General features: G+C 38.9%; 1 protein-coding gene across 1 annotated transcript in view; it reads right to left on the bottom strand.

Moving 5' to 3' along the window:
* xkr7b (XK, Kell blood group complex subunit-related family, member 7b) overlaps positions 1-22,858 on the bottom strand; it is a 55,528-nt gene extending 32,670 nt beyond the window's left edge. Inside the window, exon 1 of the mRNA XM_057363065.1 lies at positions 21,888-22,858. Within this exon, the coding sequence (XP_057219048.1) occupies positions 21,888-22,387 (500 nt within the window). The 5' untranslated portion in view covers positions 22,388-22,858. The remainder of the gene's footprint in view (positions 1-21,887) is intronic.
* Positions 22,859-25,841: the final 2,983 nt, after the last annotated feature.

Consider the following 25,841-nt stretch of genomic DNA (forward strand, 5'->3'; position numbering starts at 1 on the left):
AACAATCAGAATCAAGTATTCCAGAGATCCATAATATGCTAGGATAGAAGAATAGTGCTTTAACATCCATAAAAATGACCTCAGCTAGAACTGTTTAACTCACATGGTCCAGTCAGTAGTAAGCCTGCGAGTGTGTACGGCTACGGCTACGGAGTGAACGTGTGTATCTATAAATAGTTCTTTCTCTGTGTCACTCAGTATGAATCAGCTGTCTCTCCTGATGCTGCTGGTCCACTTGCCCATTCAACCACAGTGCCACTTTCCCTCTGACACACACGGTTTTGGAAGCACATTTCTTGTGTACACGCACGCACACACACACACACACACACACACACGCACGCACACACACACACACACACACACACACACACACACACACACACACGGGCATAGACAGAGGCTGCATCTGAAATCGTGTATGAAAATGAGTATGAGTCATGAATGGTATGTCCGAAACCTCAGTATGCAAAAAACAGTAGGTGAGAAATACCCGGATGGTCTACTACTTCCGCCGAGATTTGTGAGTGTGGATCGGATGGACACTTCTCTATCCCATGATGCCACGGGAGCTGAGCAACAGTCAAATTTCAAAAGTAAATCAAATAAATATAGCGGAAAACTTTAAGGCGGACGTCCGTTTTTAACTTAAGTGCCAATAAATTAATTTCTTGTGACTAAATTATGTTTTTATCAACTCTCACGTGTAGGTTGTTGTTAATACGTCATAGGTCAAAGAGCATACGGGTCACATGACCATAAAACATGGAGGACGCAGTATGTCCGAAATGTATTCATACTACTCCCACTCATACTATATAGAACGTACTGTATTGACGGCTGATAGGTAGCTACTATTTCAAATTCAGTACGTACTGTCACAGTATGCGATTTCGGACGCAGCCATAGTGTTAGGTGTTAGCATCAACCTCACTCTATGTATAAGTACCTTTAGCTTCTCTTCAGCACTCTGCTGATCTTCTGTAATGACACTTAAACCTAAGAAAACTAAAGCACCTTCTAACACCTCTTAGCACTCAAGCTATTACAGCATAAACTGTCTCAAAGACAGCAAGTGCAAACACAGACAACATCCACAATGTGTGCTATGGTTTACTGTGAATTTTTAAACATGTATATAAGGACCATTATACTACATTGGGGAATTAAACTACTGTACACACAACCCTGAATGCTCCATTAAACTAATATTAAATGTAGCGGTTTTAGCTGCATGTTAAAATAATGATGAGCTTAGCTCACCAAATATGATTCTCCACCAGATCTAACAAGATCACATCCATGAAATGAGTTATTTAAAACATCAATTTCAGTCAAGGAATTAGTTTAGCTCAAAGGAAAATACGTATAATAATCGTCATTAAGTATACATATTTTACTGTTTCTGATTAGCAGTATAGTGATAAAAATACTTGTATGTATTCGTCCAGCAAATACATCAATGATATTATTCACTTTAACGTTATCTCATGGACATAAGTAACGCGACTTTACCAAACATGATTTAGAGCTGTAGCGTAGATCGAAACACAGTTTAAGTGACCAAGTATATGTGAGCGTTGAGCACAGAAAACCCATCACAAGTGAATATATGGTTAATAAACTACTCTACATGGTAAACATAATGACGATCGCATAAACACAAACAATACATGAAACATGAAACACAAACGCGCTATTCTCTTCTGCCCAGAATGTATCGGTGAATGATGTTTTTATGTGCATACCTTCCCAACCAAAATCCGGGCCCTCCTGAAGCCAGGTTTGGCTCTGTTCTTTTGATGATGGTATCAAGAAACCAGGACAAAAGGGAGTGAGGGGGGGGGTTATGGCCTTTCTTTTAATGATCCTGACAAAAGATCCAACACTCTGGCTATGCTAGGCACTACATAAACCATTAACAAACACTTTCTCACCAGCCATTTTGGTCTCAAATGAACAGAAGTTTCCATGAATACTTGTATACATAAAACCAAAGAAATTATTAGGACATGTATGTAGGCATTGTGGTTTGTAGGTTTGTAATTAAAAAGGCATAAGCGTAACTTATGCCATAGGACACATGGTATGGTTTATTTGTCAACTACACATTTCCTGCTTACCCAAAAGTCCAAGTATATTTCAAACATCTGATATATATAACTTATACAAAAGCCAATGACTACTTCTTACTTTAAAGCACACCCTACAGCAGCCCAGAAAACCTGAATTTGTTTTTTAAATGTTGATTAAAAATCTGATTGATGATCTATAAATGAGTCACTGCTTCGATTTTTGTGTGTTAAAATCATTACTCCAGTTCAGAGAATGTACCAAAACTAGCAATGCTTAGGAAATGACAAAAATATTACATTTATTCATTTAGCAGATGTTTCTTTTCCAAAGTATAGACAGTTTCAAAGCAACAACATAAACAAACGTAACTGCACATTAGGGCTGCAGCTACCGATTATTTTAGTAATCGAGTATTCTACAGATTTTTCCATCGATTAATCAGGTATTCAGATAATAAATATTTTTTCTTTATTAAAGAGCAATACTAAATATACAAGAGAAAATAAGACAGGTCTCTTAAAATGAACAACTAATTTGTTTCCTTTTTAGAAAAAAAAAAAATTATTGCTGAAATTGCATACATTAATATCTGTGAAAAGTTAACCCATTTAATAGATTTTTACATTGCCATATTACAGTACATTCAAAATGCAATATAATACAAATGTATAAATATTCTATAAAAATAGAAAGAATAATTTCAAAGGTAAACAACTAACTTCAGCTTATGCATGATGCATTTAGTTTATCTAAATTAGTTTTAGTTTCTTTTTCTTTTTTTTTACTATTAAATAGTAATATATTTGTCCACATAAAATACAGAGGACGCTTACTTTTTAGTATGTCTGTGTCATCACTCAAACAATAAAACGTTCGTGAAATGAACTCTGGAGCAACTCTGGAGATGAAGTTCATGTGTTCATGTCCTCATAAAGCGCAGACGCAGACGCAGACAAATTCATGAGCATCATGCGTGTAGCACGTTAAACTGTGCAGTTCATTCACTCAGACACGCAGAACAGACAGATGGCATGTGTAAATAACATTTTTTGTATTCGAATTACTTGAGTAACTCGAGGAATCGTTTCAGTCCTACTGCACATACACGCTTTTGAGGCCCAAACTTTACTTCCTTTACACATCCGCAAAGAATAGAGTCCCTGTAGATTATTTATGATAATAAGCAAAATAAATAACAAGTAAATTACATTAGCTAGCAAGTTAAAATTATGTCTAGCAAATATTATTTTGGGTTACCAGTAGAAGAACCATTACTTGGCTAAACTTGGCGCCCGTCCAGAGCCTGCTCGCAAGATGGCCGCCAGTCCAGAGCCTGCTCCCAAGATGGCCGCCAGCCCAGAGCCTCCAGTCATCGTGGTCACCACACCGGTGGTCCTGGAGTCGTCTGTTCCTGTGTGGTGACCACGATGACTGGTTGCAGCCTTGTTGTGTGTCTGGGCTGGGCACTGCTCTTCCTCTTGTCTAGTGCAGTGGTTCTCAACTCTGGCCCGCGAGATACATTTTCCTGCCGAGTTTAGCCCCAACTCTGATATAAAATACCTGAACAAGCTAATCAGCGTCTTTAGGAATAGATGCATTTGCGCGTACGACATTTAAGTACCGCGATAGCGATTCAAGTGCAGATTGCTCGGTACACATTTGAATCGCTCTCGCGGTACTTTAATGCCATATGCCAAACAATCTGCGCAGCCCAACATTAAATTGAACGCTTCTGTTCCTGAAGTCACTGATTAGCCTCTTCAGGTGTTTTACCAGAGTTTGGGCTAAACTCGGCAGGAAAATGGATCTCGCTGGCCAGAGTTGAGAACCACTGGTCAAGTGCTTCATTTCAAGAGTTTATCCTTGCCTTGTTTTTGACCCTTTGCCTGTTCCTGTTTTGTGACCATTTGCTGCCTGTGTAGACCTTTTGCCTGTCCCTGGATTATGCCTTGTTATGCTCCTTTGGATATTGTTTGCTGGCTATCAATTCTTGCTTGTTTGACCACTCTGTCTGTTAAAGGTGCCATGAATTAAAACCACAATTTTAACCCGAGCTTTTATTATATAAGAGGGAATTGTATTCATGCGAACATCATGTAAGTGTCAGAACTGAAAACGCCCTTGTTACTGAGATTACAACTGCTATTGACAGCAGGCCCAGTGGCAGGTTCTGGAATGCATTGATAGGTTGAACACCCCCTCCACAGAAAGAATATCAACGACTACTTCTCTAGCCCCGCCCACTGGTTCGCGCATGACAGAACTGAAGTAACACAAGTGGCGCGGAACCAGATAGAGCGAGCAAGCAATAAACAAATATGCAGTTAAAGATAGCTAAATATTGTGCCATCCCTGGTTGTGGAAGAACACATTCGCTGAATAACCTTCCTTCGGATTCCGATATTAGGAATGCGGGGTTAAAGTTTATTTTTAAAGACGTTCCAGCTCACGTGGGAAAAACATGGAGCGTTTGATCGTTTCATTTCTCCGAGGATTCCTTCGTGAACAAGGCACTGATCGACGCTGGATTTGGGGAGAGACTAAAATTAAAAAACAGTGCTGTGCTGTCAATATTGGATCCAATAGGAATGGTGCAGCAATCGATGTGAGTAAAACATTTTTGTACCATGCATCACTATTGCTTTGTTAGAGATCGCTTGATATGCCCACGGGATTAAGTTAATATTACCTGTGGACCTGTAAAGTTAGTCATTTGTAATACAGTAATTGCAGAGGTTGTCTGTGATCTTAATCCCTTGCGAATCGGGATCTCTGTGATTTGTCGGGCTCATATATAATTTTTCAAGGTTTTATCCACCGTTTGCGAATAATGGAGGCTGTTTTGAAGTGTTTTGGTATTATTTCGGGTGCTGGGTCATATCCATAAATTACCGGGAGTCTCCTGTTTGTTTATTTATCATGGAAACTCTCGTAACATTTGAGACCCGCGATCGCGGTGATCTTCTATCCGGTTCGCGATCATGGGTCTCAAATGCTGACAGATACGGTCATATATCATTAAACACGATACAACTATAGGCTATACAAACTACATGCAAAGCCTTGCCATCACATCCGGGAAATAAATCAGTAAATTTGAGTAAAATCATCCCGTGCGAATGCATCACATGAAATACTGATGTGGGGAGGTAATTTATAAATCACACTAGGTCCCTAGATAATGCTAATCTCGTGCGAATGGTGCTAATGTGTAACCTAACGTTACGTGTCTAACCAAATTCACAGAAGGCTCCAACTAAGTTTACTACGCAAACTGCTATCCAATCATAGCAGTGGGCGTTTACTTCCAAGTATTTATGGCGGAACGCCCATTCAAACCGATCGTTTGTCAAGCTGGCCTCAATACCCGGGTAGAAAATAGACTATTACTTATTGATTTAGATGTTTTTGAATGTAAAAGCCACGCGAACGTCATAAGTAGACCTCATACAACAGTATAAAACAATAAACAAGCCCAGTTCATCACACCTTTAATAAAGCTGCATTTGGATCCAACCCTGCCTTCCCGACCCATATGTTACAGCGACAAAGTTACACGACCCATTCAACAAATTGTTTATTTAATAAAATTAAAATCCCCCCAAATTTTTATTTCATATAATTACTATACAAAATAGTAATATAAATAATATGAATAAAAAATAAATAAATAAATAAATATTATTAAATAAAATAAAATATATATATTATTAGACACTAGCAAGACAAACACAGACCCGAAAGTTAACTCCGGCCAGGTACGTGCGTCCGATGAAACCGTCTATACTTTTAATGCCCTGCAAGTCACTTTGGTTTTAACTGCCAAATGCGTAAACTTATCGGAAAAAAAACAAATAATACCTTATAGAACAGATACACTGTATATTTAATGAGTATAACCCGATTGCCGCACACCTGAAGTTAAAATACTAGAGTTTAGCTACCCAAGCAAAAAAAGTGCTGAGTTTATATAATTGGAAATGGCCTGCAAAACAGACTGGTACAAAGTAAAAAAGATTATTTTTCATACTGAAGCAGAGCCAGATCTTTTCCTTTTACTCTGTGGAGTCGAGGCTGGAGTATATCGCCATCGATCAATGCAATTATTCACCTGAGCGCTATTAGAGGCCAGGAAATGAGGCTGTCTGTGGCGGTGTCTGGCTTCACGGGTCCATTCGTTTCAGTTAGGCCATGAGAGACTGCAGGTACCTCTCCTTACCAATGAGATCTTACTACAGTCTCTGTGTGATGACCTCAAGATCCATGACAGATATAGAAGGTGTTAGAAATACCCTTGCTATACACATACGTAATAGAATACTGTATATGTTTTAATAGACATGATATGTTTATATTAAAGACATCAACAGTCGAGACAGTGGCAGAGAAATGACAGTTCAAGTATTACTGATTGTGATTATATGGAAAATGCCACATATTGACAAAAATATCTAAATAAAAAAGTCTGTTTCATCCTCCCCACTACCAAATTTAACAGCAAATAACCACAAATATGAACTGACAACAAATAAAAACAACAAATGAACCAAGTCACTTGTAATATCTGCGAGGAAAATTATGCCCCATTATTGCTTAATATTTCACATTTACTGAAGAATATGACAAAAAATGTTTGTAATTGTGTCCAGAGTGCAGCATGAGAACACTAGTTACATTTCTTATTTGTTATCGGAAAACGGCATAATATGCATATTATTATTAATTGTCCGTTTAAATTTTGCTGCTGTTGGAGACAGTGATATGTTGTATTGAAGTAATTGACTCATCATGAGGAGCTATTTGGGCTTTCAGACATATCTTGAGAGCTGGGTGAAATAATTACCGGGGGAAGGAAAACATGGCGATCACTTCTCTGATTTATGATATATCATTATTGAATTAATAGAGCGGAACAATATCAACAAGCTCAGGTACAGCCTACTAAGCAGACACTGGGAAACTGTGTGAGTTTGCGTTAATGGTGGGGGTGGGGGTGCTTTAAATTAGCTAGTGAATGAAATGCATGGCTGGCTGCCATTAGCTCATCTGTGTTGGTGCAGTAATGAGAAACTTTGTTTCCACTTTTACTCTTGTTATAATCATGGGGTCTGCTGGCAGCAAAACATCAATGCCAATGTTTCTATATCTATCTTTCTCTGCACGTCTTACTTCCTCTTTTAGTGTGAGAAGATGCATTTATGCAGGACACGCCCACTTATCCATAAGCATGTCAATTGAAACACTGTTTATCCTGATGGTATATGAGGATTTAATTGCAGGTGATGGGTGGTAGGTAAAGTGGTTAAATATAGACACACACTCTTTGTTATCCTCCTCTGGACCTGCATGTTAATAAAGCGCTCTCTTGGGTGGTTCAATTATGGTGACTATGTTAATTATGCAAATCAGAAGTGCAATTTTCATCCTGCGGTTCCCTGTCTTGCAGGTTTTGGAGGATGTTATCATGATTTGGGTCCATCCCTGTGATTTGGGTACTGGAATCAACTGTTTAAAGATACGTGCCCGCTTGCACCACCTTTCTCTATCATTGGACTAATTGCTAGACAAAAATAACAGACAAACCCGGCAATGTTAAAGTTCTCCCAAAAATGAAAATTCTGTCATCATTTACTCCCCCTCATGTCATTCCAAACCTGCATCACTTTCTTTCTTTTGCAGAACACAAAAAAATAAATTTTAAAGAATGATGATGACCAAACAACATTGGCCCCTGTATGGACACAAAACCACTGAGGCATTTCTCAAAATATCTTCCTTTGTGTTCCACAGAATAAAGAATCACATACAGGTTTTAACCTAACATGAAGGTGAATAAACAATGACAGCATTTTTATTTTTGGATGAAGTTTCCCTTTAATTGCAGCATGCAAAAAGCACTGTCATTAGTATTATGGATTGCAAATAAGACATTAACCACAATAGGCCTAATTTGCATATAAAGGAGGTGTGTTTACTGTGAAAAGAATAGAAACTGTCATATCACAGCATAGATAGCAGCTGGTCAAATTGAAATGTGATAGTTAAATGAATAAGACAATAATTAAGGTTTTGCACTGAAACACCAACATCAGAAAATTGAAAGCTCTGCTACAAAGTAACATCTGGTAATCTTTTAAGTGTGTTTATCTGCATCGTCGTGTGTATGCGTGCACTTTCATGTTTTAAGCTATAAATCAAACGTGTTGATAAATGGATCGGAATAGGCAGAAAGAGAGAGCAATGAACTCAACAACAGCAAATTGCACAGTGCACACTATATCTCATCATTAGATTACAGCCAAACATCACTCTCAAAAAACCAAACTACTGAGTGCAGTTTCTGTAGAGCTCCACTGTCTGTAAAGAATCCATCAGTATCATTATTGTCACATACTGTACTGTATATGTGGTTGCTAAATTACTGCCTAATGTAGAACTTTGGTTTAATTCCTAACCTCTCAAAGTATTAAACATGTACATAACATAAATGACACATCAAATCGTGAGGCTGGTTAAGAAGAGGGGTGCTATTAAAGCAAATTCAAACTGGTAGCAATATGTAGTGACAAAACAAGCAGAAGTCATTCATTTTTAATGAAATTTGACAGTGTACAAACTAAAGTTGCGCAGAACTTCATGCAAATAAGCGGTGACACAACGTAGTGACAACAACCAATAGGAGTGCAGATGGTAATCCTGCATTATAAAGTTGGATAAAGCAGTCGAGCAAAATTGCCTTGTAGCATCCATCAGTACCTACATAAGACAACCTCCAGCGTTATCATCTCTGTTAGTGTAAACAGGGCTTTGCTTTTCCAAGCGATCAGACTAATTTTCACCAGGCAGAGGATGATATAAGCAAAAACTAATAAAAAAACAAAGGTACACCAAAGGGGAAACCTGAGCTATAAGGAGCAGAATATGTTAGGAGTTCTACAGGTGTGGGTTCCTTTAACAACCATGTCAGAAAGTTACAAAGTACAGCAACTCCCTGGCAATCTCTCAAAACAGCTTGCCAACAAGTTCTGCACTACTCTCATTTTCTCCCAAAAAAGTCAATTTCTTTTTCATTGATTTCTTTGTTTTTACTTGAGAACATTGAGGTCTAACTTGGAACATCTACCTTTAAAATGCAATGTAGTGTTCTTACTTCAGTTCACACAGAAACACACACACTTCTTGCAGCTCAGATAGCACACAAATCATGCTCATCTTTCATTAATCTTCAGCTGTGTAAAATGGCTTCATTATTATTCAGCTGTGTAAAATGGCTTCTACACCCTATACACTTATACACAAACAAATACACAGTGTGACTGACGTTGTCCAGAACATTTATCTGTCTCCCTTTATAGCAAAAGTAACACCAAAATCCAAGTGAAGTTTCTCAGGTGTGAAATGCTTTCACTTAACAGAATGGGATTTTGGCCCTCAGGTTTGATTATCTCCATTCTAACTAAACAAATGTTTGATCACCATCAGTAAATGGCTGGAGAGTGGAACAGACAACAACACTTCAAAATGCCAACAACGAAACAAGTCTTTAAAGGGAAAGTGCACAGAAAATAAAACACTGTCATTTACTTGCCCTCTGTTCCAAACCCATATGCAGGAATATACAGATCAACATCAAGAAAAACTTAAAGGGATAGTTAACCAAAAAAAGAAAACTTTCATAATTTATTCATCCTAATGTCATTCCAAACCTGTATGACTTTCTATCTTCTGAAGAACACTGAGAAGATATTTCGAAGTACGTCGGTAACCAAACAACTTTGGTCCCCATTGACTTCCATTGTATGGACACAAAACCACTGAGAGATTTCTCAAAATATCTTCTTTTGTGCTCCAAATGATCACAATCAAACCACTTAACTGTTATTCTAACATCTCTGTGAAACAGCAAAGTACTACATCTCAGTTTTTAGCTTTACTACATCTCATAGCATGCTTCCAGTAAAGACATAGTCTTGCAGTTCTATACCTGCAGAAAAAATTGAGATGAAGTGCCTGTTACTGTTCACAGTAATAGGTCTATTTTTGGGTTTAATGGACTGGTAAAATCAAATAATTTAGGGTCTAAAGAGCTACTAATTGTTATTTGGTTTTAAACACAATGCTAGATTTTGACAGACCGCAGTAAGTAAATGATAGTAGATGTCTTTTGATATGGTTGGGAAGAACATAGGATAGTTTGTCCAAAAGTTGGACTGTCTGTCATAGTTTGTGACATGTACACATCTTTTAACTAATTATCCCCTAATTTATAATCCTATTAGTGACAAGTTTCAGTCGACGTCTTAAAGGGATAGTTCATCCAAAAATGTAAATTCAGTCATCATTTATTCACCCTCATGTTGTTTAAAAACTGTATATGACTCACAACATGGAACACAACAGAAGATATTTTGAGAAATGTCTCAGTGGTTTTGTGTCCATACAATGGAAGTCAATAGGAGCCAGTGTCATTTGATTACCAACGTTCTTCAAAAAATCTTCTTTGGTGTTCTGCAAAAGAAAGAAAGTCATACAGGTTTGGAATGACAGAGGTAAATGAAGAAAGAGTTTTTGGGTGAACTTTCCCTTTAATGTCACAAACTGTCCTCAAATACTGAAGCTGCCTTTTTTCATGTACAGGATGGTACAACTCGACAGACCTGAAGAGCCGACCATTTGCGATATAGTTCTGCAAAGAGCATGATGATTGATTCTCGTACTTATGAAATATTTTAAGTAATATAAAAGTGATTGGATGTCAACATATAATATGACCTATGTGATCCACACAGATTGCTTATCTCACCTAAGAAATATTATGAGAAACATTTAAGATGACGTACTCTTTATACAATAGAAAAACGAACTCCATTAAGTTTCATGAGAATGGACATCTTCTGAAAAACCAAATTCACCATCTTGGTGAAGCCCAATCACTTAGCCTTTGTTTCTCATTAATTAAAAGTGCAGACAGCATCCCATTTCATTTTGTTTACTATTGTTCAGGCTTTACCCGCCTCCTTCAATCCAATTCTTCCATTTGCTTTTGTTTTTCTACTCATTCTATTCCTCTCTCTCTCTCTCTCTCTCTCTCTCTCTCTGTCTGTTTGATTAGGCCTCTCTTGTAGATTCAATTAAAGTTTCATTTATTGCTTTGAAAATCACTGCTCAAGAGAACGCTACTGTTCATGCAAGCACTTCAAATGAGAAAAAAAAGTACATAATTTGGGATTCAATTATGGCTTTTTATTTTCTGTGCTAAAGAAGAACATAATCTAATAAATGCATTCAGATTGAGTTGTCAGTTTCTCTTTATATACGCCTGTCTTTGACTGACCGCTGAATGGGCAGGGCTTAAGCAAACTGACATTTCATTGGTTTAGTGCAGGCCATTGGAAACCTGTTCCTGAGCCTTTATATCACAGCTAACAAGGCAAATCCCATCTGACATCTCACTGACTTCTCCATTTCTTAAAAAATATATGGCACACACTGGATGGTGTGTTTGGGCGGTTACAAAATTTTGCATGATTTCATTTTTACTATTGATCTAATACAATTACGGATGTATAATTTTCAGAATAATGTTCAACTGCTGACCCTGATACACAGTAAATTAATTACATGGATAAAAATGAAAAAGCAGTTCATCAAAACATAAGAAAAGAACTTTACAAATAACTTCTTGATTTTATTTATTTTTGTAGCCTATTGTACCTGAACCGCAGTGATAAATCGCCTTGCCTCTCTCACTCTCTCTCTCTACTGTAATAATTCTAATAGAGCTGAAACACATCATGTTCCGTACCGCTGGCAGAACGCCGACAAAAACTGACAAGAACCTTTACTTGTAATTAGCCATAAGCTATTTTATCTTCTAAACCAGAGAGGCTGAAAGCAGCTCTCCAAGATAAGACGCTGACTCAGTCACACTCCCTATTTCATTTAAGTGCTATTTAGGCAGTTAGTGAATAGTGTATACCCTAAATAGTGCATTATAACAGGAAATGATTCCAGATAGAAACTCCCCCTTTCCACACAATCCCGAAACCGCCTATGGGCTTGGGTGACATCTTTAGTAGGTCAGAATTCATCAGCGTTGGAGAGTGAGAAAGTGTGTGTGTGCGTGTGTTAATTAGCTCCGTGAACAGTCCTCTAGTGCAGTGGTCACCAACCCTGCTCCTGGAGATCGACTGTCCTGAAGATTTCAGCTCTAACCCCAATCAAACTCACCTGAATTATCTAATCGAGGTGTTCAGGTTTGCTTGATAATTACAGACAGGTGTGCTGAAGCAGGGTTGGAGCTGCAGTCTGCAGGACGGTCGATCTCCAGGAACAGGGTTGGTGACCACTGCTCTAGTGTATCTCTCTCCTCTCATGCCTGCAGCATGAGCAATCATCACACATATACAAATGTGTGCAAACATATTTATTTGAATCAAACTACCACTTTATATTTCTCTTTGTCGCAGTTTTTGATTACAGCTCTTTCATTTCTTTGTTAAATCAAATGAGTCATAAACAAGCAGAATTTTTCTGACACCTTCAGACACACAAGGGTTGAAACTAAGACCACCATATAGGCTAGAGCTACCCAAACAGCCAGTACTAAATAAAAGCATCACGGACTAATGAAATAGGAAGCGGCGTCACTGAGACCTTTCATGAGTATAATTACCTCTCCATACTGTGAGGTCTCAGACTCTGACCAAGCCAGACAATGTACGTCACTTACAGAATCAAAGAACTAAATATGGCAACTTTCCTCTCGGTCTCCTTTGACTGCACTGTATTGGCACAGTGTGTCATCGCTGTGAGACCAATGAAAATTCGGCGCTTCCCTAATGGAGCAAGCTGCTCTCCGCTTTTCTAATCCAAACTCCTCTTTCAATAGATTTCCATTCACAGTTACCACTTTCTGACATAAAGACTGTGCTGCTGAATATAATACAAAGCTAAGTGTTCGATGAATACAGATACTGTATTTGTTGAATGTATTCTGATAATTCATTTGAAAGTGTATGAATAAAAAATAGATACTGTACAGAGCCCCCGAAAGCAACAGAATTCATTTGACATTTATTCATTCATTTATCAGTCACACATCGAAGTTTAATACTTCAGGGTTGGTAGCAATAGAAGCTACTGTACAAGTGATGCTTACCTAAGCAAACACCACTATGCTGTATTGTACAGTGTATGACAGATGAGGGGGAGGAAGAGAAAAGTAGAGTAGAGTAGAGTAGAGAGAATCTAGACTTACTCATTGACATTGAGAAGCAACAGAGAGGAACAGATCATCATGCTGAAGTCATCATCATAGTAGAGAATTACATCACCACACTGACACGATCAAGTCATAGAGGTGCCCTGATTCTTTATCTGGGCCCTCTCATAACGTTATCATCCATTTGATTTGGCGGGCTCATATATAATTTTTCAAGGTTTTATCCACCGTTTGCGAATAATGGAGGCTGTTTTGAAGTGTTTTGATATTATTTCTGGTGCTGGGTCATTTCCATATCTGCCAACACTGTCGTTTTGGCTGGGAGTCTACCGTTTGTTTATTTATCATGAAAACTATAACATTTGAGACCCGCGATTGCGGTGATCTTCTGTCCGGTTCGCGGGTCTTAAATGCTGACATGTATGGTCATATAGTATCACTAAACACCATACAATTATAGGCTATACAAACTATACGCAAAGCCTTGCCATCACATCCGGGAAATAAGTCCGTAAATTTGAGTAAAATCACGTTACGTAACGTTACGTGTCTAACCAAATTCACAGAAGGCTCCAACTAAGTCAACTACGCAAGCTGCTATCCAATCACAGCAGTGGGCGTTTACTTCCAAGTCTACTATGCGGCCCGCCCTTAAAAACCGAGCGTTTCTCCAGCCGGCCTCAAAACCAGGGTAGAAAATAGTCTATAACTTATTGATTTTGATGTTTTCGAATGTAAAACCATGCAAATGTCATAAGTAGACATCAGACAATAGTATAAAACAATAAAAACGGCCCGTTCACTGCACCTTTAATGTCCTTTTTCAGTTACCTATTTATGTGATGACCTGCACATTTGTTTTTAAAGATGATAACAGATGTATACTTGTGCTACAACTGTTTGGCCTGTGCTACAAAACTTTAAACCTCTGTAGCACCGGTGTTATGAAAGTTATCAAATGTAGACTTACATTTGGGCTAAATATATGAAGTGGGAGGAGTTGGACCTGGATCCAACCTCACCCCTTGGATTTCTTGTTCTGTAGTGTGGACCATCTCATCAAATGTCAAAAATAAAATCCCCCTTATACATTAGGGTTACCATTGCACCGCAATACACAAATGTCCATCACATCACCGCTTGTGGGCATCTCAGCCAAGATTTGCAGTATGCCTTTAATAGCTAGACAGATGTGTTGTGTTTCTAGAATATAGATTTAGCTGGGCAAAGCATTTAGTGACACTGACAGACTCCACACACTTCCCTTATTTACAGATCTCGAAACACACTTCAGCAAACATGACTCTGGAATATAAATGTAATCACAATGCTAGAGCCTATGAGAGGGTGATTCAAATTCAGACTTATCCCAGATGCATTCAAATTGATAATCTATATGCATTATGTAAATATATTAGTCAATTAGATTTTCGTCTATAGTTCTACCGTAAACCAAATGGCATATGCATTGATTAATAAGGAATTTTTTGGAGTTAAGGAAATGTGTCCGTCAGTATGCTTGCACAAGTTTGCTGGCATACATGTGTTTTGATGTGTTTTTTGCATGTGTGTATTTGTGTGGGTGGGAGTGTGGTGCTATTGTGTGAATTGCAGACTCTACACTCTGTATTGTTTAGCCTGTGAAAATGCTTCCACAGCAAACTCTGCACCAAAGGGAATAACTCTCGCCCTGTATTGCTTCACGGCTCCTAAAATATATGTGGTTCTTACTATATTTATATAGAAATCAATGTATGTGGAGGAAAGAAGGCCTACTTTCAAACAACAAGCAGTAAACCGTTCGGTTAAATAGAAATGTACACTTGTGCTGTAAATACCATCCTTAACCAGAACGACGACGATATCTAGATCAAGGAACGCATCTCTCTAAATACGGTGCATTCAATCTCTGAATAATTCAGTTTCCTTTTAGAGGCAACTTTTGTTGCCTATTGACACCATTTTCTTTCCTTCACAACAGTATTTCCTTTTTGTACTGAAACTCTAAACAGCGTGACACACTGAGTTAAAAAGCGCTCTTGAAAATCACTGATTATGGCTTGCGGAAAAGTGGCATTATTTCTGGATGTGGCACCTTGGCTGAGTTATCTTCTCCTTCGGCTCGCAGGGGCCTTTCAGTGCCTGCTAGGGAAAATAACTGGAACGGACTATTCTTCTGTTTTTCATTTTTCATCCTTGACCTTCTGAAGTGCTGGAGAAAAATGAGGTGAGCAGAAGAATAAAGGAATTCAATGCATTCATCAGCGGGGCCGGTGAGCGTGTGTAGCAGAATTGTTAAATCAGAGACTCTTTAATAGAATCAGAGCATCAGAGTGGAGGATTGTGTGAATGGGGGGACAGTGGTCATTTCAAACATCATGTCAAATCGATAGTGGGACTAATAGGCCGTATGCTAGAGGGTTATTGTTGGAAATAATTAGCGGTGCTTGCAATCTCTGGAAATGCTGGAAAGCATCACTATTACTATTGCTCATATAGGGACTCACGCTGACCCTTGATATTGAACTTCTCCCGCACTGTTTGCGATATAAATTACACCTCAAATATAAGCATATCAATGTAAAAAAAAGGAAACAAATTTGAGAACACAAAATCATTGTGTTCTTGGCCAGACTAACCACGCAGACCACCCTAACAACAGACACATGGTCTGTGTGGCCTAACATCTTTCTATAATGCACATACGTGTCGCATAGACACATTTTAAACAAAAGCAAAACCATTTTTTTTTAAGTGAGAGTTTGGTTGTGTTTTGTATTCTCAGCCTCAGACTTTACGCCCACTCTTCGCCCACAGTCTGTGCACTGATCGTCTGATGCACATTGCACACAAAATGGGCATGTTTCTAGGAAAAAGGACACACATCAGTCCACCTGAAAGCAAAATTCTGTTTACAAGGTAGCTGGTTTTTATAATAAATATTCAAAACTTTGACATAATCTGTACTTTTACATTCACATGCATTCGTTTAGCAGACACTTTTATCCGAAGCGACTTACAAATGAGGGAGCATTTAACACTTTGTCAATAGACTTTTTACTTGACTGACATATTTATTGCTTTTTTTACACAGATGATCAAATGTCTGGCTATGTGAGACTGCGTATTTTATTAAATCCTTATTTATACATCACTCCACATGCAATACCAGTGTTTCGCATTCAGACAGACGTCCCCAGTCTCATCTAATCTGAGCTCAGACTTCTAAAAATCAGAGGCAGACACTATTAGCAGACCTCCGCCCAGAGCATTATGAATATACATAACATGAATGAATATTCAAGCAAAGAGGGGTTACGAATCAAGGGAGCCTCTTTTACCTTCTTCTCCTAATGTGACATTATTACACTCGTCCTGTAATCGAGAAATCTTTGACTCAGAAATTCAAATGGTCTTACAATCTGCTGCTCCACCTCTCTCCATTTCTCCCCTGAGAGAAGAGTTAGTCTTCTCTTTCTCTTTCTCTTTCTCCACTTCCTTCAGAGTTTGATGAGTATAGAGATAAGATATATGTAATGTGACGCCACAGGGGAGACACCACAGATGAAAGAAATGATGAAATAGACAAAACAAAGGGAGACATAAGGTGAAATAAAAAATGATAGGTGCTTCAGTGTGTTTTCTGATTTAAAATAGATTTGTTTCAATGTTTTTTTTGTTTCGAAAATCATTGAGAACACATTGAGAAAACAAGGGCAGTTTTCTGTTCTGTGTTAATGTATTTTCCTATTGAAACTGGAAGTGTGGGCAGGTTATATTGAAGGGCTTGGCCCTTTTATTTTTAATGGATATAAGTGTCTGCCAAATGCATAAAAATAGTATGAAATTCTATTTCATGTAAGCTAAATGGTGAACATTTTAAACACGGCATCTACAAAAAGCTGTTTGTCAATTAGACACAATAATAGTTTTGGACCAAAAGTCTTTTTTATTTCATGCCATATTTAATTATAAATATAAACGTGGGCTCTTAGAGCAAAGGAATGAAAGAATCCAAATCCTTTTTACCGATCTGCAGCACTCAAAAACCAAATCATGTGAAATGGAATCACTATCTTTTACATCATAAACAGTTTACAATCTCTCTCTATATTACAAACACTGACAAACGTCCTCTGATTCGGTTTCAATTTGTTTGCGGGTGTGTGGTGTACGTGCATAGAGCACATAAATGTAATCAACTCTCGGTCATATCCAATCCAGATGTTTAAAAGAGTGGCACAGCCCAGAACTGTCAGAGCCAATCATATCACAGTAATAAGATTGACAGGTGTAATTGCACAAGGGAAATAGATGCAGTCATAGCAATCCGGCAAATAAATGTGAATCCTCCAGGTGATATTAAACTATAAAGTATAACCTACTCAATGCCCAAGGACAATCAAAACTAGTTTTATTAACATTTTAATGAAAATATAAAAAAATGTATTTTTTCAGATCACGGTTTGATTGACTGATTGATTGAAACATTAAAAACCTCACCGCCTCACAAACATACAAACATTAATGGCTTTCCAATAAAATGCATCATAAAGTTTCATTGCGGCTCAGCTGACCCCATGTCCCATGTGTGCCTATAAAACAAAACACGATCTGTAAACTCTGATGAGCTGTCAAAATAACACAGAATGGGTCCATAAAGGACTCGGGTCAGTGATAAATAAGGATGAAAATAAAAACTCCTGTAAAAATTACTTCACAGCTCAAGGCAGAGGCTGATGAAGGGCTGCCATCGGCCAATCAGCATGCTCATGATGTCATTGTCCTGTATCTTTTGAGTAATAAGTCACATAGCAATTACAGCTCAGGTGATTGGCTCAAAAAATGAACCTGGAACCGTGTGGCTGTAGGCAAAAATGGCAGATTTCAAGTCACGTACTTTCAAGCTGTCTGCTGCTGGCCAAGCAACTGCCATTGAGATGAAGGGGAATGTAAAGGAACAGCTTTCTACAAGTATTGTACCTAGAAAAATGCGATCCGTGTCTCTGGAGGTCAGTACAGTCCCTAAATCTACTCGTGCGTCTTCTGCCGAAATCTCCCGTTAACTCACTTTGACATACAGATGGGTAAACAGAGCCTTTCACATACAGTACAAACAGTGCCCGCCGAAATCTATATTCAGCTGCTGTGTTTTGGAAACCTGCGAACGCTCTCTCTATTTCTCATACGCACGCCTATCTCTCTCTCCATTGTGAGTACGGTGTTTTAGCATCTGCTGTGAAGAACTGGGTCAGCTCTGACAAGACAGACAGCATCAGGATCTTAGGAAGAGTGAGACGGAGAGACTGACAGGTGGATGGAGGGATGGCAGTAAGAGATGAGAATAAGTAAAAGAGAGAGCGCAGAAATAATCTGACACATCGCTTTCGGAACCTGATGGTTGTGTTTAATAAGCAATAGGAGAGACAGCAGCTTCCCATTCCTGAGAAAATGTCACTTTGAGGTGCGGTTGAGCTAGGTGAGGTGCTTTCTGGTTTTAAATGCTCCTCACGCATGCCAGCTGCGGTGTGATGCCTTCGACTCGCTGCGAATATCCCCATCAACTCCCTTAATGCCCCTACGGATATACTTCACCGCCTCACACACCTGCAGCACACATATCACAACAGCTGCTCTGTGCTTGAGTGTATTTGGGGTGTGAAAACAAGTCCCACTAAGCCCTCACCATTATTACTTCAGCTTGACAAAATGTATTTAAAAACACTAAAAAGTTGACTAAAAAGACAACTAGTCTCTTACAGTGCAGTTAAAAAGTCTGAGACTGCAATGAAATTAACAAATAAAGGTTCTGAATAATTTAATACACAAATAAGAAATCAGGTCACTAATTTAAGGGACAGTTCACCCAAAGCATAAAATTCTGTGATCATTTATTCACCCAGAATTTGTTCAAAACCTGTATTTGACTCTTTGTTCCGTGGAGCACAAAAGAAGATATTTTGAAAAATGTCTCTGTGGGTTTGTCCATACAATGGAAGTCAATGGGGGTCAATGCTGTTTGGTTACCAACATTCTTCAAAATATCTCCTTTTGTGTTCCGCTGAAGAAAGAAAGTCATACTGGTTTGGTTTAGAATAACATAACTAAATGATGAGTAAATGATGAGAGGTACATCTTTGACCTAAACTGAGAGATACTTTTTTGAAAGATGATTTCACCATATATTAAATGTACTGATCTGAGATGATACCTAAGAAACATCAGATCTGAGTCATTGAGAGCAACAGAACTAAGCTGACCAAGGTTTAGTTATACATCTGTAAGATCTGATCTCAGGCACCACAAGCATCAAGCTTTCTTTGTAAACCTAGTTCCAGCTCTTCGCAACTGATTCAGGTTCTCCCGGCTCTGCTTTATAGCGAGATGCATTAATCTCTCCTTGACTCAGAATCTTCCAATATCTGAATGTTCTCGGTTGCTTTCATGGCTGTTCAATCTGCTCTTTACGACTGCTAGAGCAGTGCCGGATGTTGCATATTTGACTACTGATATTTAAAAATACTGTAGACCTGCCAAGTCAAACCATGAATATCAGTCTGAGCTTATGTGACAAGTGGCTTGTATGTGGGACAACATAAACATGTGCCCACACAAACAGACAGATAAAGCAATGCACATGTCATCATGTGACATGATACTGTGTAAACACAAGACACACACACTTTGGACACTTAGCTGAATATTTACTCAAAAAAGAAAAAAAAGAAAATGCAAATATGGACAAACCCAATCATTGTTTTAAAGTGATAGCTCACCCAAAAATGAAAATTCTGTCATCATGTACTCACCCACTTGTCATTTCAAACCTGTACGACTGTCTTTTTTTTCTGCACAACACAAAAGAAGATATTTTGAAGAATGTTGGTAACTGAACAACGGCGGTACCCATTGACTTGCATTGGTTTTGTGTCCATACAATATGGTGAATGGGTACCACTGTTGTCTGGTTACCAACACTCTTTAAAATATCCTCTTTTGTTTTCTGCAGAAGCAAGTCAGTCATACAGGTTTGAAATGACAGGAGGTGAACTATCCCTTTAAATTAACCTACAACTTAACCTTTGAAACAAGAGGCATTTTTGCATTAAATGGCATAAAACACCTGGCATGAGCACATGACTCCTTTTAGTTGAGTCTTTATTTAACAAAGGCCTTATTTAAATTGTCTTAATGCAAAATGATATTCAGTTGTAAAAGTTCGGAAGGTACTTGAACCTTCCTCATAGGGCAGAAAGAGGGCGTCCAAAGATGGGTTTGGGATACACAAGTAGGTAACAGCCGATAAGACAGAAATTCTCTTTTTCTGTTTCTCCCACACGACTACACATCAACCCATGCAAATATTCACGCACAAAGCAATAGGTTAACAACCGTGATAATAAATCATTTTACAGAACGCAAGTAGGAGGTAAAGGGAAGAGAGCGAGAGACATAGCGAGAGAAAGAAGGAACAGAAATTTCTTGCAGAGAACGATGGCAGGAAATGCTACATCCTCTCCCACACAATCGCTGAGACGCAGTCCTCACCGTCCCTGTGTTAATAATTCAGCACTTAACTACCAGTAAAACACTTACACAAATATGGAAGTGAATTGCTTTCTTTGTCCCTCATCTGGTATAAAAACAGCAGCGTTTAATGGGAAAAAAGCATTCCTCAGATGAATTCTTCTCAGGGCATGTATCAGCCGTGCACATCAACTGTCATTAGCAAAACAAACCTACACAATCCTCCAAGTGCCTCACTCATAAACACACTGCATGTGCATTTTACGCCTTAAGATCTACAGAAAACATGAAGCACGCAGAAAACCAACTTTGCATTCTCTTTCTATATTGAAGTTGACTGCATTGCTCTGAAGAACGTATGATGCTCTCAGACATCGCAAAAACTGGCCCTGACGCTTCTGATAACTTTCAAAGAGCAGAGCTGCTTCAAGAACCGAAAAAACACACACACTCAGAAGCCCTTCACAGAAAGGCATACTAAGGAAAACAAGCAGTACAAAAAAGTATGATTCACACAGGGAAAAAGAAAACTTAGCTAGAAGTTGTCTGTACTCCCTGTAGGTAACAATGAGCCTGTGGGGGTGCCGGATGACTGTTTTCTTGTCGAAGGCAGCACTGACATTTTGATTATTTCTTTATCTGTAAACCAACACCTAAAATTCACTGTTGATTGACTCTTTTAGGAGACGTTTCACCCTTTGTGAAGAAAGCAGATGTCTTGACAACATTCATTTCAGCATATCCAAATATGTGCCAGCCTGAGGGTGATCTGACGGCTCACCAGAGCACTCTGTACACCTTGGCACACCATTTATGCTGGCAAAGAGCAAAGCCACACGGCCAAGAGCATGCCGGGATGCACCTCATTCCATCTGTCCACAAAGCACGGAACACATAATAAGACCAAACCCTAATTAGCAATATCCATTAAAAACTGTTTATTAAGCACAAGTTACAACTGCCCTTTGCGCTGGCATCTCAAAAAGGTTCGCACTCACGTGCACCCGAGTTGCATCACCGCTCTTGATATATTGTGCACACAGCATGCCATCTATCTTACCTCCAAACCTGGCCGAGCTGCAAGACGTGAATGACGGATTGGAAGATCCACATGCACACTCTACAGCATTTCCGCGTGCCATTCACACGCAGGGTTCGCGCTCCAGCCACGCTCCCCCGGCTCCTCTGGTCGCTGCCCTTGGTGCTGAAATCGCATCCGTCCCCGCTCGGGGACGCGCTCATTTCCGAGTAATCATAGACCAACCACCTGAAACTCAACACCTGGACCACAGCGGAGGGAACCACCACGAAGACCAACGTGAGCCCGAACCACCAATAGTCCCGCCTTAAGTAGTAGTCCGCTGCCAGCCACAGGTCGGTGGCTCCGTCGGAGAAGAAGACCAGGAGGGCGCACAGCACCCAGCAGCAGTCCAGCAACGTGAAGCGCTTGTCGGCGTGAGTATGCGGGCGAGCCGCGCTCTGCTCCGGGCCAACGAGACATCGCAAATCGCTCTCATTCTCGCTCACACACACGGCTGCTCCATCCGATTTAGCGGCCATGTTTGTTGTAGAAAGCGAGCGGGCAAAGGAAAGCGAAGTGCAATGAGAGGGGAGGGGATGTGTTGGAGTGTGTGTGTGAAAGCTCAAGGGAGAGTTAGGGGAGAGAGAGAGAGTGAAGTGGGAGGGATAACGGACAAATCTCGGGAAAATAATTGGTTTGGGATACAATCAGCTTTATTTCAAAGCACTACAGAGATCTTTTTCGACCTTGAGCAAAAGCAGCGCAAATTCACGATATGCAACACTTAACAGCTTGACTCAACCGTAATAGACGTAGGCCTATATAAAACCCAGTGGTAGCCTAAATTATAGCAAACTGTACGTGTAAAATGTGGTGTCTATTTTCGTTCTTTCGTCCGACATTCTAGGAATTGCTCAATGAATATGTCCATCTTAACGCATACCTGTTTTGACGTTTTGTTTCACACATTTGTTTAATAGGTGTTGAATAGATTAGCCTGCCGTAAATACCTACTCTTACGAAAATGTAACCATGGTTTTACAGTACGCAAACCATAGCCACATTCACCATTGAATACATACAGTAGTTCAACTATGATCAATCAAATGTTAATTAATCGACATAAAAACAAGTCTTCTATTTATATAAGTATAATTTAGCCTATGTTGACGTAATGCGTTATAGAGGAAATTGTGGATTTTAGGGTTAAAGGATGCTTGTTTGTAAATCTTTATGAAGCTAAACTAAACTCCACTAAACCGTGGAGTTTTAAAACCGTCGAGAAAAACAGGAATTCATTAGCTAACAGGCTCTTTGAAGCGGAAGTCATATTTTCCTGAACGGCGCCAAATCAGACACGCGCGTTCCATTCAGCCCTCAAGTGATCAATGAACACGAGCCGTTTAAAACTAGCGCGTCCATTCAAGCTGCTTATTTCATACATTGGATATTTTCCATGTGCTTTCAGCTCCTTAAACGGAGAATGATAGCGAAAGTGTTTTTGCGGTGAAGGATTGGAAATGGTTTATTGATTAGTGGGACGGACACTCTCTCTCTGATATTTAACGTTTGACAGCGCGAGGCGAGCCGTCATTATGTCAGCAGAGCTGCATGCTGCATGCAGAGCCCCTCTGAAATATCTAATGTACCATACCTAATGCTCAAGCTATTTTGTGGATATTGACTCGAACTTGGTTAAAGGCACCGTTCACCCAAAATGAGCATTCAGTCAATATTTTCTCAATCATGTGTTGGTTACCTGTACGCTGTTATGCTTTCCATGGGATAAATAAACTCAATATTTAAGAGTGTGACAGCTTCTGTTTTTCATAATGACAGTTTACGCTGGACTCCTAAAAATAAAGGTGAAAAATGTAATAAAATAGAAGCATTTATCCCCCCCTTTTTCAATAAAAAGAAGGAGAACCATTTCTTTCTTAATATTGTTATAAGCTAAAAAGACAGATTTTACTACAAAAAACCTTTTTGTGAAGCAGAAAGGTTCCTCGGACATTAAAGGTTCTTTATAGAACCATTCAGCCAAAAATCATGAAGTACCTTTTTTATGAGATAGTTTACAGGTTTTTGAATTGACGTAAAATCCATCCCAAGGTCCATCCATAACCTAAAACCCTTATCTGACAGAATATAGGTCCAAAAGCATTGTTCGTAACCCATAATAAATGAGGAGCAGATCTAATTACACTTATTCCATTAAGTCAATTAGGGTATAGCTTACTTTGGGATCTGTACTGGCAGAGTTGCAGTGTAGGCTTTTTAACTTCCAACACAGATAAATAACACTTAGCATTACTGTGCGAATCAGCTGTACGGCATCTGCTTTGACTCTGACCCTATTCTGTTATTCAGCCTATAACCACTTAGTCAAGCATAATCAAGGCAAAGTTTATTAAAGTTGTTTAAAATTTCAGCTCCCTTTGTGATTGTTCTCTCAAAATGATAGCTCACTTGGACCATTAAGGTTCAGAAGACAGCATAAACCCTACTTTTATCTTAGTAGGTGCCTTTAATCATTACATGGGAATCATACCCATGCCATGAGCCATACTCAACCAACAGCACTTCAGGAAGTATTCTTCTCTTCTATGTCAGTTTAAGCTTAATGTGAGACCATATACTGCATGTATTGCAGACACAAACGTCTGTCTTCAGAAACATCTGTCAGAGTAATGGCGGGTTATTGTTTTTCAGCTTGTCTGTCATAATCTTGAAACAAGTGATTTGTATGGCATTCCTTTTTATTGGTTCTTGTGTCTGCTGAATTTTATATTACTCATCTTTTCCTGAGGTCCCGTCAAGCTGATGCTCAGAGCTGAAGACAATGCATGACCAAACAACACTCTCTCAAAGGGAGTGACTTTCATCCTGCACTAAAACGTACATCTGGTGACATTCAACTAGTTTTGGAGAATTTACTTTATGGCAAAAGCTTGCGTAATGTTTAATGTCAATGACGGCATACGTCATTCACAATCTGTTGTTTAAAGCAAACAATGAATTAAAATTTCAGTCTGTTTGCAAACCTATTACGTTTTAAAGAGTACATAACATGAGATCATGAAAATCACATTTCATGCAGTGTGTAATGTTGGCGTGTTTGAAAGTAAGCAGTCTGCCAAGTTGTAAATCCTAAAGTGAATGAATTTTTGAAAAAAGGGAGTCGACTCTGAATCACTCAAACGTGTTGTCCCTTGTCCGATTCACGAACCGCTGCGGATTTACGTCACTACATATAGTCCCCGCCTACATTTTGCTAGGACTGCCCATGAAAACTTCACTCTTCTCCCCCAAACACTGTAGCTCGTGAGCCTCATTCGCGGTAGACCAATCACAGCAGACTAGACCATCTGACCAATCACGTCAGACTAGGCTAGCGGAAAGGAGGGGATTAGACAGATGAATTGCGGAACGAATCATGTGAAAGTCAGTCAAGAAGTAAGGTAAGAATAACTGCCTATTATTATGAAATAATAGTGTTTTTACACCTTCTATGTACATAAACATAGAGTGTTGTTGGACACTCCATAAACCAAAGTAGGACCTTATAAATCCCTAGTTATGTACTCTTTAAATTCCATTACTTCATACTTTATAAATGGGGTATTTTATGTCATTTTTGACTAAAATTGTATAGAAAAAAAGTGGTGTACATTTAAAAAAGGTGCACAACAGCAGGTATAAAACATGAATAATCACAGAATTCATTTAGGGTGAACTATGGCTTTAACCTAGCCTACATCTAAAATAATCTCTTCAGCATTATGTACTATAGGTGGTGTTCACATTTGTAGTTCCGTTCTCTTGGTTATTTTGTTCCAGACCAAAAAGACATTTTAGTCCTGCTTAGCGTTCACATTGGCATTACTGTGTGCTGTGTTATACATGCTCAATGTATGTGTGGGCATATGATGATATTTTTACCAAGCTCTTAAAGTTCTGAAGTTCTTAAAGCAGTCAAAACAGCGCCAGGAA

This window comes from Triplophysa rosa, linkage group LG21 (assembly GCF_024868665.1).
Source record: "Triplophysa rosa linkage group LG21, Trosa_1v2, whole genome shotgun sequence".
In the NCBI taxonomy this organism is placed as follows: domain Eukaryota; kingdom Metazoa; phylum Chordata; class Actinopteri; order Cypriniformes; family Nemacheilidae; genus Triplophysa; species Triplophysa rosa.